Source organism: Ascaphus truei, chromosome 1, assembly GCF_040206685.1.
Source record: "Ascaphus truei isolate aAscTru1 chromosome 1, aAscTru1.hap1, whole genome shotgun sequence".
In the NCBI taxonomy this organism is placed as follows: domain Eukaryota; kingdom Metazoa; phylum Chordata; class Amphibia; order Anura; family Ascaphidae; genus Ascaphus; species Ascaphus truei.
In genome coordinates this window covers 391,509,484-391,529,051 of record NC_134483.1, presented here as the reverse complement: position 1 = coordinate 391,529,051, position 19,568 = coordinate 391,509,484, and the positions used below count along the sequence as shown (strand labels likewise).

Below are 19,568 nucleotides of genomic sequence, written 5' to 3'. Positions count from 1 at the left end.
ATATAAGGAATGAAAGACAAGATCATTTAAATCTGGACAAGAAGAAGTGCAAGTTACAAAGCATGCGTGCAAAACTTAAATGATATGTATACAAATGAAGGGTGCGCACTTTCACTAGTGTTTTAGTTTACCAGAACTCAATTGGTTTTGGTTTAGTAAATCATTATGGAAATAAACCCAAAATAAAGAGGAATATTTTTAAAATGTGTGTGAGTTTTCTCTTTGTGTGCATAAAACTTAGTATAGTTTATATATAAAAAAAACTTGGTCCAGAAGTATAGATTTTGCAGCAAGGAGACTTTAATACGGTAAATAGACCCTGTAATGTCAACACTTCTTTCTCAAACTACGTATTATATGTCTTCATAATGAAATGATTTCTATCATCTGCAGTTCTACAGATAAGTCTATAGCCTGTGGTTTAAATATATGCTTGCAAATCACAGATGTAGCATGCGTTAAGCGTGATTTGGATGTTGGGAGAACTGTTGAGGTAGTGTCCATGGAGCAGTGCGCCCCTGGACTAGGACTAGGTTTGTCCCTTAGGACTCAGCTAGGTCCTAAGTGCCCTTCTAGATTGTGGATGCTATAGGGCTACTACCCTTTAGCCTAATAGTGTCAGGTGTAGCACTAGTGAAGAGACGCCAAGCAGTGAGCTGCAGCGGTTTGGGATCAGACCACAGGCCACTATAGAGATTGGGGGAGCCCTCCAGCTGAAGCTCCCTCAAGAGGTGAACGCCTATGCGGACCAGAGATAGAGGATTCAGCAGACGTTGTGGGATCAGACGGATCGTTTTTGCTCGTTCAGCGGGACCTGGGTATAGTAGTGCCCAGGGAGGTAAAGTGCACCAACGGTAGCGCCACTCCCTAAAAGTGGGTGAGATTGACTTATTAGGGCAGGACACCTGGGGTATTGGTACCACGTACTATAGGTACTTTGGTGAGTACTCACCCAGTGTTGTTATTATTGTATTGTGTGTGTTATTTTGTATGGTTCCGTTATATCATTATTCTATTGTTAGTAAACCAATTGTTATACAGGTGCGCCGACAAGTATTCTAAAACTTGCCTTGGAAAATCTGGGGTATAGCACCAACAAGACCCAGGTACATGCTGGGTATATGCTGCAACATTTCAGTGACATTTCTGCAGACAGAGTAATAGCCCATCGGATTAACACAGCTGTGGTCCCTGGCAGTCCCATTTAAAATTCAGTTTGAATGGGACTGCCAGGGACCCCTGCTGTGTTAATCCGATAGGCCATTAGTCTGTCTGCAGAAATGTCACTAAAATGTTGCCGCATATACCCAGCATGTACCTGTGTCTTGTTGGTGATTGCCCCAGATTTTCCAAGGCAAGTTTTAGAACACTCGTCGCCGCATCAGTATACTGGTGTGTGTATCATTTCACTGTAAGTGGTCCTGAAAGCGGTTATCCCGCTGCACTGGGATCCCTGTCAGGTGGAACGCTGCACTGAGGAGGAAGAGAGCTCACCCAAGTCTCCCAGCTGCGGAGGCTCAGGCCTTCTGTGAGCCACAGGTACTGGCAGAAAAGGGGTTACAATAAAATGAATTAAGGCAGAGTAAAATAAAAGTCTACACTCAATTTAATTTTGCAGGAAGGCTGAGACACCACCAGAGATGTCAGGAAAGGTATGAAAAGCATGGTTAGGGTGATAAAATTTGAGGCATAAGTGGTGCAATCTAGGGTAATAAATCAGCACCATACTGTATGTAGCAAAGAACAATATCCAAGTTAAACAAATAGGAATGTGTTATTTGAAGTTTGTTTTGCTCCACTTTTACCTTAAAACATCGACTTCGTAGTTTGAAGAATCACAATGTCGAGGCAGAAAGTGAGATGTACTGTACTGTAGATTCTATCAAGGAAATACGTTAGACTGCTCTGGTAACCCCAGGCATGCCTCGAAGGCAGAGACCCAGGGATTACAAAAAAATGATTCCTGGGTTCCCAAAACAACTGTTAGAACAAATAGAGCTTTAACTGAAGGCCTACATTCCCTTCCTGGAGCAAGATTTTTAGTCCTTAGGTCATAAAAAGAATTGATTAATCTAACCCTTGTACATTATTGCCTCCTTTGTTGAAAATAATGTAGACGTTTGATGGTATCTCAAGGCCTATTGTCCTCGGAGGATCTCCCGTAGAGGCTCAATGAGTCCTGAGGTATAGCTGTACAGTAGCCCGAGATATTTTCTCTGCAATTATGTTTTGCATCTTCAACAAAGCCGTAACAATTTTTTTTTGTTGTGACTCCAGGAAATATTAGTCAGACTACATCTGTTCCTCTGGGGTTTAGAAATCTAGAAAGTTCGTAATGTATTAGGAGAGCTGCTTAAACCCAATCTTATGTATAATCCCTCTAATGGGCAGATTGATCAAATAGCTGTTTAAGGCAATGGAAGTTAACACCGAATCAGGTGCTCTAAACCGTACCAGTGCTTCATAAATTGCCCCTTAAATATGTTGTCAATCTGACCGTTATGGGTTTTTCTGATGCTTCTGGTTCTTATCTCCTTTCGTAGGATGTCTATACAATATGAAGTGAGATAAAAACCCATTATAGCGTGATACTGCCTGCTATGATATTCACAAAGCAGTGATAAGTGCTTTTAAGTAGCCATTATAGCACGATACTGCACTGTTATCACTGCTTTGTGAATCTCATAGCAGACAGTATCACGCTATAAAGGCAGTTATCTCACTTAAAAGCACTTATCACTGCTTTGTGCATACTGTAGCACCCAGACAACCCACGTATCACTGCTTAGTGCATAACCCCCATTGGCTCCACAAAGTTTGCTTAATATATGTGTGGTATACTAATAGGTTATGGTGGGGGATTAATATCTGTTGATAATTTTTTCATGAATGAATGTAAAAAGAAACATATAATATAAATTGAAGAACAAAAAATGCTCAGAAAATGTTAAAAATTGCCAAACTTACACTTTACAAATGAGTTAATCCAAAGGATATAATTTAAAAATGAACAACACTTTGAAATATACAGTACAGATGTAGGAGGCATTATTGCTCTCGCTGGCACGTTGCAGTGGGACACACAGTACACCAGCGGGAGACAGTCATTCTAAATGCATTAGCTGCATGTGAAAAAGGGTGTGGAGACAATGTAACAAAATAGGTGGGACTAAAGCAGTGGGTGAAATAATTCTGCTACATCTGTAGATATGTTAGCAGTAATTGGATTCTTGTCATTATTGCTATTTAGAGACTTTTTCTTTGTTCTGCTCAGAACTAATTTTGGGGGTTGCAGCGTTTGTCTTTATGTTGATTTTAAGTTTATTACAGTCCACAGTAACTCATTTTAATGTTTTCGAACATTTGTTTTTTATTTGCTTTCCAATAAGACTGGCCTTTATATAAATGTTTATTATTAGGCGATGTGTGAAGTTGCCTGATATAACGTCATAAAAAAAGAAAGATCTAATATCTGCATTTTACATTTATACAATCGTTATGTCCTAAGACAATAAAAAAAATAATATACAGATGTAGACAGCCTTACCACCCTGGCACCACGGATGAAACGCTGAAAAAATGCGGCGTGAAGGGAGGTCCATTTCTTGCAATGGGACCTCCCACATTGTTAATCCTTCTGGCTACATCTGTATAGCATTCATACTGTTTCTTTAATAACAAAGTGGAGCTGTGTTTTGGTAAATGGCTTATTAACAACAATGTACAGTAGTATTCATATTTTTTCCAAACTTTGCAGGTGAAGCAGTGATAGTGTACTGTACTGTGTGTGGAAATTATTAAGCTAAGCACATTTTGGGGTCTATTTATCAATGTCTCGCAGATGCAAATCTGGGGCAAAACTATTGCAAAATGATTGTACCAGATTTTCCAAACAAATAATTCCACTGCTTTCCGTGGGATTCTGTTACTTTAATAAATCTGGAGGGGTTTTTTGTACTGCTTTCACAGCAGAGACTTTGATAAAGACTCCCTCATACTATTATATTTGTCTAAAGAATATTGTAACACAATATCTATACTTATTTATAACAACTGTTAAGCATTTGAGGCATAATAATCTTCTTTCAAATTCCCTGCTCAGACTTTCACCATTTAAGAAATACATGAATCTAAGGGGCCACTTTGGACAATAAAGTATAAGCCAATGCATGTCTCTGTTTACCTTGCTGTCTTTGAAAACAATAGCACCACTCATTGTTAGATATCAAGCTGTCCTTGTATGTGTCACATGTATTGAAGAAGGCCTTGGTACATTGCTCATTCTTGTCAATATAAATGCTTCCAAGCTCAGACTGGTCCAACAGCAGATCATAGTTTGTATCCAGTCTGTTAAACATCCAGCCAAGTGAATCTCTGCAAATTGGCAGAATGCTGGTATCAAACCCTGTAAGGCAAAGCAAAGTTAAGTTAGAAAATATTAAACTGTTACATTTTCTTAAATAAAATTATTAATACTATTTGGCAAATGTATCGTAACACAGAATCAAATCTAATGTATTTATCATTTATCTAGCAGCTAACCGTGTACCATTCGTTAGTAAATTAGAACATTTTGCAATATAAAAGATTAGAGTTTGATCAGAGAAACCTAAACTTTATTTTAGAAACTTTTTAGATCTTTGTCTGTTCTATATCCTCTGAAATTGAGCGAGTTAAATAAGGTAAAATTGAGGATGAATGAGTCAAAAAGGGAAGAAAATGTGAGATCAGAAGCATGTAATGTGTAAAAAATAGTATGTACTTTACTGTAGGTACAGTATGGCTTTATATGTGTAGAAATATAATACACATGAGGATATTCATACATTCATAACAAGCCATGCAATTAGCTTCTATACAGTATGTACAAAATAATTAAGAGAAAACATTCCCAATGCATATTATAAATGGAGTCCTTATTCAGTGTGTTTAGCACAACTATTACAAGATAGAGTATTATTAGTAGCTTAATACATTGTGGAAAGGCCGTTATATTTTTTATTTGTTGGAAAAATAGGATTATCATTTTAGTATATTTTAAAATGTTTCATAAAACTGGTGCAATTTTAAAGTTTAATTAGTACATGTATTATATCAGAGAGAATTACAACTAAATACAGTATAAGGAACTTAGATAAGGCACTGTTGTTATTTCTCCTCCTTCAGTGTGTGCTCAAACATAAAACATTGGAAAAACATATCTGGGTATTACAAATAATATACTCTCAGTAGTCTGCCTAAATATCTGCATATGTTTCTGTGTGCTAAAAGAATGGACAAGAAAAATGTCATTCAAAAACACACTCACATTTTTGTTTTGACAAATTTCTAATGTTTTTTTTAATTAAAATTTAATGCATATTGCAATAATGTCAATGAATATAATTCATCAAAGCTTTTAAAAGAATTGTGAGGATTGGACTTCGGTGTGAGGATTGGCATACCCGTGATGCGTTCCGTGATGCATTGGGTGGCCCCCTTCGTGCGTGCATTGCGCGCGAGCGCTGCAGTACTCTTGCCGGTACCGGATCTAGGCTCCGCCCCTGTGCCGCATCCCGTGATGGAGCGGAGGACCCTCCTGTCTCCACTACATGTCGGTGTCGCATGACCAGAAACACTCGAGGGCTTAATGCTAACAACATTAATTACTCTACAGCTGCGATACACTCCCCCCTGCCTATCAGTACACAGTCTACCTGTGATGACTCATTGCCTGCAGACTTCTCATTGGCTCTCTGTTCTTTATATGCTCAGCCAGCCCTTAGGCAAATTGGCTGAGCATTAACTACTGTTTATGTTTCTAGTGCTTGCCTCAAGCATCCTGCTGTCCTGCTGTTGCTCTTGCATTCTGCCTTATTTTTCTGTACCTTTGACCTCAGCTTGTACCTGCACCGCTGCCTTCTCTGACCCCTGACCTCAGCTTGTATTTGGACTCCCACCTTCTCTGATCCCTGGACCCCAGCTACGCACAATGACCATCCGACGTCTCCTATCTTAGACCACAGCGAGTATCACAACTATTCTAACCTCTCCTATCCTGACCCAGCTACATGACTACGACTCTTCAATCCGGACGAGGTTGTGCGGTTATTGGTTGGTGTATTCAAACATCCCCAACTCATCCTTGTGGTCCCCTCCTGTTTGTGGTGAGCACTCGTTACAAAAATAAGTTTCCACTTAAAGTGCATTGAGATAAGTATCTTTTTTTTAAAGTATGTCAAGCAATACAAATCACACATAAAAAGACATGGGATGTACAGTAAGATTAGAGTAAAGTGCATTATTTTCATTGTTAGAGATTTCATTTTTACCTGTGGAATTATTTGCATTTTTATTCTGCATTAACTAGCACCAAAAAGAATATTACTATAATTCTAGGTAAATACTAAGTTATAGCCTTTCGTTTAAATTCTTTAAGCATTATATTGACATTAAAATGCACTGAGTTCTAACTGCTATAATACAATTAGATAACGACTTTTAGTTTACTTGTAATTACTGTATGTTATCATCTCTTTTCATTAGAAATTCCATGGTTCTTATCTCAGCTCCAAGCAATATTCTTATATAAAACATCTCTTATTGAGGCAAACAGCTGTTTAAAACACATCACTGAATCGCAACGTAATGTAATGTAAAAGGTGATAACTTTTTTATACACACAGTAATATAAATTCTCCAAGCATAACCACTGTTTCATACAGTGTGTGCTGTATAGGTAGTTGGAGACTCCATGCTGACTACAGAAACAAACTCTTTCTTTGGATGATGCACATACAGACTTGGATTCCAGCCTACAGTTCCTTCACGTAAAAAGAGTTGCCCTTCAAACTCTTCCTTTCCTACAACTTCTGTCACACTGTCAGGAATAATCCTGACACAGTGTAGGAGTTCTCCCACTCCACTTCTGTTCTATATCTGTCCTCCGGGTGTGCTGCTATTTCTGCTTGCTCTGATATTTCCTCTATCTGCCTCTTCTTCGTTCACCTGCCCTCTGTCTCTGCCTGCCATTATAGTTTCCTGTTTCTCTTTGCCTTTGCTTTATGTTGCAGACTCCCTCTGCCCTGATCTGATCTCTTCCATTCTGTATTGAGTCCTGTTTCATATTAAAGGTTATTGCCTATGATTGGTTTGTCCTCATTTGTTCTGCTCCTCAGTCCCAGTCCTGTTCCCTTGTCCAGTCCTGCTCTCCTGCCGTATTCCTGCTCCCCTCCCCTGTTCCTGCCTTCCTGCTGCCGAACTCTGCCTGTGACCCCAACTATGATTCCTGCCACCTGCCATGGTCTCCTTCCTGTGACCCTGACTCCTGCTGCCTGCCTTGTCTCCTACCTGTGACCCTGACTGCGATTCCTGCTGCCTGCCGTGGACCCTTGCCTGCGATCCCAACAATCCTTGACTGTCCCTGTTATTCCAGCCATCGAGGTCCTACCCGCTTCTGGAGTCTCCCTCGGACACACACCCAGCTAGTTCTACTATATGCAGAATTGTTACATCTTTATCTTTATTACAACAAGAAACAGAACAGAAAAAAACAACTCTGCTTTGTTTAAATCTCCCGATCATGTGGGCTGTGAAGCGGGAGAATTTAAACATGGCTGCTGGAATGCCGGCACCCTATACAGCGGCCTGTAACTCAGGAAGCAGGGGGTTCCTGGACCTGAAATCAATGCGATTTAGCTCCGGAGACCTCCTGCTACAATATTATTCAAATAAAATAAAAGCCCAGCGATCCCCAGTTAGAGGCGTGCAGGTACTGCGCGTCTCTTAGAGACTGGTGCTGCCCAGTAGGATTCACACAGCGCAAGTCCCATTCAAATACAGGAACACCCACTGTTTTAATCCGATGGGCCATTAAGTCTGCTATGGACTATCTAGCGGAGTCTCCGCGAGATGCTCAGGGATTTTCCTCAAGCATTGGGCCACAACCAGCTGTTTCATCTGTATAATGGTTTCTTTCTGTGCCCAGTGGTTGAAACATTTGTTGTAAGATAGTGCAAGTAACATTTGGTTGTTAAAAAATTTAAACATCTACTGAAATATTAAACATTTTATGTCATGTATTGTAGCCTATTGTCTGAGCACATGGTGGTTGTATCTTTAGCTTTCAGATAACAGTTTTTGTCTGTAATCTGCTAAAATCTTTATACTTGTAAGTTCCTCCAAGGCATGGTTATGTTTTGTGCTGGGACATATTTGGAGCAAAGATGGTATCTGCAAAGTCTTACCACATTAATCTGCTCTTCTAATGCTGCTGGCTCTTGTGGTAAAAGAGTAACTCTCCCCTATTTACTCTGGTGCCAAGAAAGTAAAGGCGTTTCCCCTTCATCATTGTTTGCCATGGTGAGCTCTGTTTATAAGCTCAGTTTGTGTTTCCATTGTATACGTGGACTGGTCCATGTCCAACCATGCTGTATCCTCGGTTGCACCTGAACTGCTTTGAATAAGAGTCTCTTAGCTGTGGATATATCTGGGTTTCATGCAGAGTATGCTGTGTAGTGAGTGACTCCATGCTGGCTTTAGAAACCAACTCTTTATTCAGAGAGAGGCTTTTACAACTGTACATTGTAAATGTCATTTGGGTCACCAGCAGCACCTTCCAAAATGTGTTGCATTTGTTTTCAGATAGCTAAAGGACTTATTTAGTTGAACATGCTTGAATCTAAGAAGACAGGTACTGTACATCCAGTAATATGTCCCAAATTGTGGGCAGTGGATTGTGTTTTCCCTTCAATGCCCTGTTCAGCAGCTTTGGGTATATATAGATTCTCAACTTGTTTGGTATTTTAGGTTACCACAAATTGGCTAGTAATCTGCTCAGTGTTTAGTTCTACTGGTGCCATAATGTCTAATTAATTATGGCTTGTAATTTTCTTCTTCAGAGGGTCTGTGGAGTCAGTTGACCATGTAACAGGCTCGCAGGTTGATTTTGACAGTTTATTTCTAACTTCAGCTTGCCTTTAATGTGTCCATCTTCTTGATCTTGATACTCTGTCAAGATCTCAGTCAGTCAAGAATAGGGGTTATATTATTGCATAATCTGACCAAACATCTCACAATTATGTTTCTTCAATTGCTATTTATGATAGGAATTTGAATCTCTTCATTTTGCACTTTCCAAGCTTGCAGAATAAAAGGAGTTACAGTAAATTGCCATCAAACAGGGCAGATCCGTGGTCTCACGTTCTGGTTCCTACTGGTAGTCCCCCATTTTGTATCGGATCTTGTTACTCTTCCGGTAGACTGCATTATGACCGATGATGCACCTTGTGGACATTAACTGTCTGAAAGCTGATACATGAGTCAACAGGCATTAATATATGGAGTTAAAGAAAGTCAGTACTGCTGCACATGTGAAATGCTGCACTCATTGAAACACCAACATGCTTTGTTCTCCTGAAGGGTGACTGGACTCCAGCTGATTGTGTTATTATGTGACCAATAATTGTATTGTTGTGTCCTGTGCTGGTTTAGACATATTCTGTTTGCTTGACAAATGCAGCAGGCATTATTATTTCCATTATGGAATATAGTTTTGCTTCAAGTTTTAAGGCATCATTTCCCATGGCTCCACTCAAATTAAAAGATTTGCTAGTAAAAACATTACGTGATTTCACACCCAAATCCCATGCGGGAGTGCATGAGCTAACGGGAGTAATAACACCTGCTACCTGTACATTTGTATGCCAGTTTATGCATCAACTTTGCCTTTATCCCTGCAGCAAACTAATCTATAGAACTAACACACACAAAAAGGAAAAACACTATATTACTAGAAAAGGCTAACCCTGGACCCCAAAATTACATATAATACTGATGTTTAAGGTTATCACAACCAAAACAAAAATAATATAATAAAAGGGGAAAAAACCTGGGGGTGCTTAGGGATAAAAAATATGAAAACACACAAAAAAGACTGACAAGATCCACATCTGATTGGAGGTATTAGGGGAGCCCCTGCTACAGCCACAAGTGGATATGGATGTGAACGGTGCTTTGGGTGTGAACACAGTAGTAAATATTGAAGAGAGAGAACCCAATATAGCACTCAGGTTCGCATTCTGAAGATGAGTGAATGATTTAAAACATACTCTTTATTAGTAGCAACATATATAAAATAATGGATGATAGAACAACGTTCTGGAGGTAGGTTGATCCTAATAAATGGTAGCCATATTGGCTCCGGATCAGGCTGGTTAGTGTGTACCAGATAATTTTAATAAACCACTGGTAACAAGACAGCACAGAAATCCTGGTATGGACCTGTGTAATGAGTGAATACTCTGGGTGTGCCCGTGTAGGTACTGAGGCTACAGATCACAAGGGTAATGGCTGCATAGACCCTAGTATGACATGGTAAATGTGACCAGTAGTGGCTGATAGACATATAAAACAAATACACTATGTATATCAGTGGTGGTAATTGTGCAATCAGCTATACTCCTCTGTGGAAAAATCACATACCCAAAACAGTGTCAGAATGACCTAAGGTAACCCTCTGAGTGCTGTTCTGCAGGAGTGTATTGACCTGCAGTAACCTTCGTGGCTATAACCAGAGGTGAGTACCCTGACTGTAGGTCACTGATATACAGAGTGTATTTGTTTTATATACATACATTGACATACATAAACTAATGCTAACCAAACAAAAAATGACAAGCAAGAAACAATATGAGTATATGCATACAACACATGCTAAGTAAAAAACTGAACTAATTAGCCAAAAACATCTCAATTAATATCCAACAAATAAATGGAAAGATACAAATCAGCTAAAAAAGTACAGACACCCCTTCACAATCCTAACTACCAGAAAATAAGAGAAAAGAAAAACTAAATTCTAAACTCCAAAACTAATATTCAATCCAAAAAACTGGTAGAAACAGAAAAAATATAAATTACAATAAACTTATATATACTACACTGAAAAAATATATATAGCCAAGGGGGAGACACAGGGGAGAAAAAAGATGAAAAAAACTACTCATACCCTGGACAAACATAACATGAGAAAAGTAATAGACATATCCATGAACAAATAAAGGTGCCTGAGAGGATCCACAAAAAATTCTAATGACAACAAGTGCTCTGATGAGTGTGGAAAAACCAGTCCCATATGAATGAAACCCCTAATGACAAACAGAGAAATGCTCAGCTCCTAATGGGGCTGATAAGTCCATAGGAATCCTGATAGAAGAGATTTCCTCCAAATGTCCATGTATCAAGATCGGAAATAAAGTTCACAGGGGGTGCACCAGAGAAAGTTCATCTTGCAACAAATAGTAACATGAAGGTTACCAGTCGATACACTCTACGCATTTCGCCCAGCGGGGGGCTTCATCCCCGAGTGATAAAAAAGTTTAGTGGAGATGTGCAGATACTTATGCAAAAGCAGGAGGAGTTTCAGTGCTGCCTCCCTAAGTTGTCAGCCAATTACAAAGGTACATCGGAGCGTGAGCGTCATGGGAGCAGCTGCCAGAGATGTAGGTATAATTAGGAATGATATTGCATAATGATGCTCTGAAGCCGATCACAGCTGACAGCAGCTCTCCAATTGCGCATACACAGGGCTTGGCAGACTGAAGGTATCGCCTGCTACCTGTACATTTGTATGCCAGTTTATGCATTAACTTTGCCTTTATCCCTGCCTAAACTAATCTATAGAACTGTTCTTGTATTTACCTGGAGAGCGCTGCCATCTCTACACATAATGTGTGTCTGATGAATAAACCTTTGCTATGTACAAAAATGCACGTGGCTGACAGTGTTTTCTGTTCTAATTCTGTACAAAAAACAGGTGCAAGCGCAAATACTGTAGCATTACAAAGTGAATCTATATAAAAGTGCTTAAATAAATACAATACTCATACGAGTATTAAGAGTGTAAATAATCAAAAGTACAATCCCTGGGGGTAATGCTGCTCCCAGCCAGATAGGACGCCAACCAAGTCCAAAAACAGAGGATCACGAAAATTCAGGGCGCAAATAGATCCAAAGACTGTGGATACAAGGTGGTGGATGATTAAACTCACATGCTCCACATGAATATCAGGCAAAAGGTTAAATAAAGTAACAACTCTTGAGGATATCCTAATAATCTCTTCAGACATCCATCAAGGCACAGAATATTTCTTCCTGGTGAAGACATGGAGGGGAATCCCACATAAACTCTGCCCTATGTGTTTTGCTCATAAAAGATATATCCCCTGAGGAAGCTCTTTTACAAGCCAAACGCGTAGGGCAGAGTTGATGCTGACATTTATTCCCTTTAGAAGGATGTTTTTGGTTGGAGAGTAGCAGCTAAGATTTGGTTCCTTTCTCCTCTTGAGTAACATAACCACTTGACGGCCTTAGAGCAGGAGCAACGGTTGAACAGGAGTGCTGCTGTTCATTTCCAGATTATGACCTGGGTACTCTGAATGCCTTTCCCTAAACTGCTAATGTAAGTGCATTACTTTGTGATTTTTTTTTAATAAAGCAATCTTCACTACATTGCCTTGTGTCTCTCTCTATGTGGGATTCCCCTCCCCTTCTTCTCTGCACTATTTTGTTTCTATTCTTTCTTTATGTCCATGGATCTATTTGCACCCCAAATTTTCGTCATACTGTAGGTTGCTGCTGAAAAAACAATATCTACAAAGTCTTACCACATTAATCTACTCTTCTAAAGCTCCTGACTCATCTGGTAAAGAGTAACTCTTCCCTATTTACCCTTGTCCCAAATGAGAAAGTAAAGGCGTTTCCCTTATTGGAAATCATTGTTTGCCATGAAGAGCTCTGTTTATAAGCTCAGTTCTTGTTTCCATTGTATATGTGGACTGGCCCATGTCCATCCATGCTGTATCCTCGGTTGCCCCTGAACTGCTTTGAATAAGAGTCTCCAAGCTGTGGATCTCTCTGGGTTTCATGCAGAGTATGCTGTGTAGTGAGTGATTCCATGCTGGCTTCAGAAACTAACTCTTTATTCAGAGAGAGGCCTTTACAACTGTAAATAATCGTTCCTCCTCTTCTCCGCCCCCAATTGTAAAAATGTTTCGGGGTCCCCAGAGCTGAAAAAATAATGTAGGAAGCCGAGACAGTAAATTCTGCTATAAATACAGCAGACATGGAATTGATGGATTCTGCTCATACAGTATGTGAGATCTCATAACACAAGAATGAAGAGAATACCGTATTGAGGCTTCATTCTAGCAATATTGATTCTTGATTGTGTAAATTATATTGGATGAGATGTATTGACGTAAACAAAGTATACATACTGTAGAAAGTTTTTTTTTTACTGATTGTTACGTTTTTTGCTGGCGTTTGCGTTAAATGTAAGAAAGTGTTTTTAACATTTGATGTAAATTGTTAGCCAGAAAAGTTTACGCCATATTAGACATGGCAGATTTATTGACATAAATACAAAACACAAAAAAGTTTGCTACATTTCATTACAAAAAGCATAATTTAACTCCTTCCTAACTCCTCCTTAACTTCTCTTATTGTCACTCTCCAAATTGCAAGGTGACGCAAACAGTGCAACACTTGGAGCAAAGATATTGATGCAGAGATGAAAGATGAAAATTACACAATTTGCATCAATTTTGTTGCACATTTACCTTGATACATCACACCCACTGTATATTGCATAAAAAATGGCCATGTACTGTATGAATTTATAAGACTATTAATGAGTAAAGAAATCTGCGCTATAAAGCTTTTCCTAATTAATCAGAATTGCGTCAAATATTTTGTTATCAGGAAAGATGTGCATCACAGAACTAGTAAAAATAAGAGATTGTGGAATGGTATGGATGAATATTATGCACCAGTACTGCATAAAGTAGTGTGGTTGTCATGGATTTGCTGTTATCGTGGAGGGTATATAAGTTAACCTTTCTACGTAAAGCAACACTTATCTTACCTTTCCATGGTTTAAGAAATATGTGGAAATGTGTAGTAAAAAACATATTGATTATACTGTAGATGCACTGAAGCAGGGGTGGCCAACTCCGGTCCTCAACACCAACAATCCACCAACAGATCAGGTTTTCTTCGACTGAGCCACTGATTGAGTCATCTGTGCTGAAGCATGGATATCCTGAAAACCGGACCTGTTGGTGGCCCTTGAGGACTGGAGCTGGCCACCTCCACTGTAAAGTAACAGGGCTGTAGTTGAATGTGTCTACATTTTACTTCAAACATAGAAATTCTAGTAGAGATGTGTAATGCGGGATCAGCAAATGTTTCTGATGTGATTAGGGGCTCTGAATGAAGCTTCTTACAGCCTAACAATGACATACATTTCAAAACCTAAACTTCTGGGCTGGCTGAGCTACACTTTTAATTTCCAGAGCTGATTATAGAAGTGTCAGAAATTCTGAGGCTTTGACTAGCACTGGAAATTGACTAGCGTAATGTGATTTAAATACGTTAGATTATACCTAATGTCACTGAACTGGATGATCTACCATACAATAGTTCTGTCAAATTACCCATCTCTTGAAGGTTTACAGACTTTTCTGAGAGAAAACATTGATGTTTTAATTCCTTAGTATTTTTTATATGTGCACTTATAGATTATTACTTAATATAAATATCAATTTCCTGTCAAGTGACTACTAACCACATGTGAAGGTAATCAATATCAATCCAGAAGAATGTGAAATGCTGAGAGGGAAAATACATTTAAAATATATTTAGGATGCTACGTAAATGGTCAGAAAGTAGATACTATTTTCTGCTATTGAGGTTTCGGGTAACAACAATAGAAACCCATAAAACGTCAGCAGTTCCTCAATTATTATTATCTTCAGATGCTTTGATGTGAATAGACAGAATGAGTATGTAGTCAGATCATGTTCACATCATAGCAAAGATTAATTATTTGTTTCTCAACTGTAAATTTGCAATAGACAGTGATTTTATTGAAAAAGTTAGTTATCAGAACCCATAATAAAAGTAGCTTTATTTGACCTTGAGAGTTTGTTCTTCATATAACCAACATTTGGACAAGATAATTGTGATACAGTAAGTCATTTTACATTGGACCTCCCTCACTGATGCCAGTAAGACAAAGACATATAAACAGACAGAGCGGAAAGGCGGCGAAGCTTTTCTAACCATGCATTTCCCACCAATATGTCCTATTTTGAAAGTGAGCTCTGTGCGACGCCCGTGAAAGCAGATTACCAACCTAACTTTTTTTAAATTCCAAACCTTCTAGTAGTATCCAAAAGGCAACACCTGCAATTTAGTCTCACTCTTTCCAATTAAACACGCAGCACAGTGCTGTGGACTACAGACTAGAAAAGATCTTATGAGAAAAAGGTCTTATTTTAAACTTCATAGATAAGATTATTTCATGTCTACTAATTTCACTAAGCATGAGGGGCTTAGCAGCCATATTAATATAGGGTTGGAGCTTATATTTTAGGAATAAAACAGTTGAAAGAATGAGTGAGCAGGAGAAAAAAACTAGAGAGGTGAAAAAAACCGACCTCCTTCTGTTCAGTATAGTGAAGAAAGCGTAAAAAAATATACATACAAATGCAGCCACTTTTTATGTGGCTGGACTCTTGCCTTTTAAATTCTGGGGCAGTCTCACAGTAAATGCCTCAACTTTGCTGCGACATTTCTGTGAGATTCTTAATTGCCCATGGGATTAACACAACAGGGGTCAGTTTGAATGGGACTGCAGGGATCTCTCGATGTGTTAATCCGATGGGCCATTAAGAATCTCACAGAAATGTTGAGGCGTTTACACTGGCGGCACACTTTATTAGAGTGCGGCCAGTTCCGCAAGCCGGGAGATTTCCCGACTTGCTAGTGGCATCCCCTCGGCGTGCCGCGCGTCACCGATGCGCGGTCACGCATCATCGGGTGCCTGCGCCCCCTGCACGCGCGTCCAGGGCTCCCCGAGGGAGCCCTGGTGTCCCGCGATGTGGGGGACGGCGGCAGGGGGTTCCGGGGGACCCGGCGGACCCGGAGAGGAGAGGGGGAAGCCCCGATCGGCGGGCCTCTCCTCCGAGGCTTCGGCGCACGCCCGGGACATCCCGGCGCGCGCCAGGTTACTGTCGCGGCCGAGACCGGGCAAATGCTGGAATAAACTCGGCCGCGACAGTACTGTGAGACTGCCCCAGAATCTCCCAGAAGTTCCCAGGTAAGTGTTCTAATACTAGTGGCTGCATCTGTACAGATTTAACTACCCCTTTAAGTTGTTACTAGTCAATCTAACTTTATTGGTTGATTTCTGTTAATGTCAACGAATTAACAGCATTCTTCAGACTGCATCTACTACTTCATTACCAATAACATACACATTTTTACATGTACTGTATTGGAGCAATCCAAGCAATATCCTACATGTGTTTTTTTTTTTAAATAAATCAGTTCTGTAGTATTAGATAATACTTACAACCATTTTTTTTTATTATTCAAATCTTAATGCCGTTTTTAAAGAGTTTTAATATACTGATCATCCCTTTAGTTCTATCGCAGGTTTTAATACACCTCACCAGCAGTGCAAGATCTTTGTAACACTTTCCTGTTTCTGATAATTGGTTGCCAATATTTCCAGCAGTTTGAGCTGCAAAGTGTAACAATAGATAATATTATCGTAGTAATATAAGAATACATTGTATCTGCTCAGTTACACGGACTGAAGGATTCATTTCAAACTGAAAGGCTACCATTTAGTGCACCCTGGGACGCAGGATCATCGATCATGGGAGAACTAATCAATTGAGAGCTTAGGTAATTCGTTTTCAATAAATGTAATCAAAGGTTGCATATATTACTATTTTTTTTTATTTTGAGCTGCTTGGATTGCATCTTTAAAACCTCTGCATTTCCTGTACTACTTTTTGACAGTTCAAGGCATACACAACAGTTAGTAACCTTCACCCACAGGTATGTTTTAACTAATTGAAACCTGCATAGAAGATTCCCCCCCCCCCGCCCGCCCACCCTGTCTGTATTAGTTACCTCTGGTATGTTTTGAATAGAAAACTTTATTTGTTATTTTTGTGCTGTTAATTGCCCAGCTTGTAACAGGAAGATGTATTGGGGGGAGTCATGTGATTGATAGATGTATACATCTACATGTAGCATTGCAGGGTTGAGCATTGCATTTTAAAGTGGAATTTTTAAAGTGAATATTTAGTTAGACTGTAGTTGGAATAAAGGTGGACTGGAGGTTGGAACTTTCTGAAACTCATCTGCACAAGGCAACAAATGGTGAGCTTATCTGACCACTCTATTATCCCATGCTTGTTGGCTGGCACAATTACTCCCCTCCCTCCCCCCACCTATACACTTTATTTACTGCAGCTTCTCCCAACACTTGACAGCACACAACTGCCTCTCCCATACCACTCCCCCTCAAATCCATCTGCAAAACCTGAACAGACCCTAGCTTTGTAAATGTAGCAAAACATTTTGGCAAGGAAAAGGTACACATCTGTTTTTTACTCTGCACACACTCACTTGGCTCACAACAGCTTCATGCAACGTTACCTACCTTTATGACCATGAACTTGCTACTTATTTCGACTCTGTCCTTTATTCTGACCTCATGGAAATGTTACTCTATTTATCCACTACAAACTCCTCCCTCCTGACTCACACTCAATATCATCATACACCCTGGATTACTCAAAAGCCTTGAATTATCTACTGAATGTTGGTGGAGAACTCTGAACACCAGCACACCAACCACTAATCATCCTAATGGCAAACATCACAATTGTACAACTTGCAAACAACTACTCAAATTTCTATTTATACAGTTGCTCTCTTTAGCAGGTGATATTGAACTTAACCGAGGCACTCCCTTTTAATCTCTGTCTCATACCCCTGAAAAAACTCCTTTCAAATTTCAAAAAGGTCTATCTGTCGCCCGTATATATATTGAGAGCCTGCTGCCCAAACTGGATGAACTAAGGGCATGGTGCCTTATGCATAAACCCAAAGCCAAACCCTTGACGCAACTATCGCCATTCAGGTCAGAGAGAGGAGGAGGGGTGTTATTTTATATTGCAGACACCGTACAATTTACACTGCTAAATTGCCCCGCAGGCCTCTTTTGAAATCCTAATTGGCAAAATCTCCCTCCCCTTTTCTAAGCCTGTTCTTATTGCTGGCATTTACTGCCCCCCTAAAGGTCCCAGACTGATATCACCCAGTTTCTTGGCTCAATCTCCTCTCGGAATGAGAAGAGTGAGCTGCTAGTTTTTGGGGATTTCAACCTACAATTGGCTCGACCCTAAAAACAAGAAAATCCAGGTACAACTCAAGTCACTTAACCTAACACAACTCATTTCCCAACCCACACGGACAAATTTGAAATCTCACAACCATTCCTTGCTAGACTGGATTCTCTCCTCTAGTCCGAGCAAAATCCAATCCTCTGGCAACATACCTGACATTTTCAGTGAAAATGCAATAGTGTACTGTGTAAGGAAAATCAGATCATCCCAATCAAGCCCTAAAGTTCTCCTCACTAAAACAATTAGAAACCTTAACCCACAACAGTTTCTGTCTCATCTTACCAGCTGCCCTTGGTATAGAATTGATTATTTCCCAATCCCGATTCCGCACTTGACTATTTCCACTCCGAATTCTTAAAACTCTGTGATATCCAGGCTCCACTATGCAGAATAAGAGTACGGGGGGCCCACCTTCTGTCGGTAACAACCGTATATCGCTTTACATCTTAGGGATGAGTTGTGGAAAAGCTACAAAGTAACTGGCACTACCAAGGATCTTAATTACTACAGATGTCTGTAGAATATGAGCACAAGGCAAACAAAGCACGCAAAAGCACAATATTACTCTGACAATCTACACCAGAATAAATAAAATCCAGCTAACTTCTGGAACGTTATCAGCAATATATTCCAGCCTTCTAGCCATCAACAACCATGTAATATCATTAAGGAGAATATCACAGGCAGTCCTCGGTTATCCGACACAATGTGTTACTCAAAATGGCATTGGATAGCGAAACGTTGTAAAGCGAAACACGTATTCCCATAGGAACACTGTTTAAATGAAAGGTTCCGTTCCTGAAGGCATTTTTAATGCTAAAATAGACAAAATATTTTACGCAGACAATAAGATATGCAGGACACACACATAAATTATATCGTGCATTATAGAGTGCAAATATAAAAATATAATATATTATATAGTATAATATATATATTATATACACATAAACAACTTTGCAAAGCATCGTAAGAGCATTGGATAAGCCGTTTTGGCGTTGTAAAAATGAACATAGGTATGCATTGCATAGCGTTGGATAAGCCATTCGTTGTAAAATGAAGCGTTGTAAACGAGGACTGCCTGTACTCTGACAAATCCCACTGACATTGCACATGCATTCAATGAATACGTTGTGGGGTGTGCTACTAACTTATAAGCGAAACGCAACCCGAAATACAAACATGAACCTCATTCTTGGAGTACTGCTATAGCCCCACCCTCTCCCAAAACTGCCCACAATTTTCAATTTGTTCCAGTATCTGAACAGATTATTACACAACTGCTCCTCAAATTAAAACTAAGCATGTGGGCCTGACTTA

General features: G+C 39.6%; 1 protein-coding gene across 1 annotated transcript in view; it reads right to left on the bottom strand.

Moving 5' to 3' along the window:
- Nucleotides 1-19,568, bottom strand: part of SPOCK3 (SPARC (osteonectin), cwcv and kazal like domains proteoglycan 3) — a 419,107-nt gene that overhangs the window by 13,265 nt on the left and 386,274 nt on the right. The window contains exon 8 of the mRNA XM_075611960.1: nucleotides 4,184-4,405. Coding sequence (XP_075468075.1) covers nucleotides 4,184-4,405 — 222 coding nt within the window. The remainder of the gene's footprint in view (nucleotides 1-4,183; nucleotides 4,406-19,568) is intronic.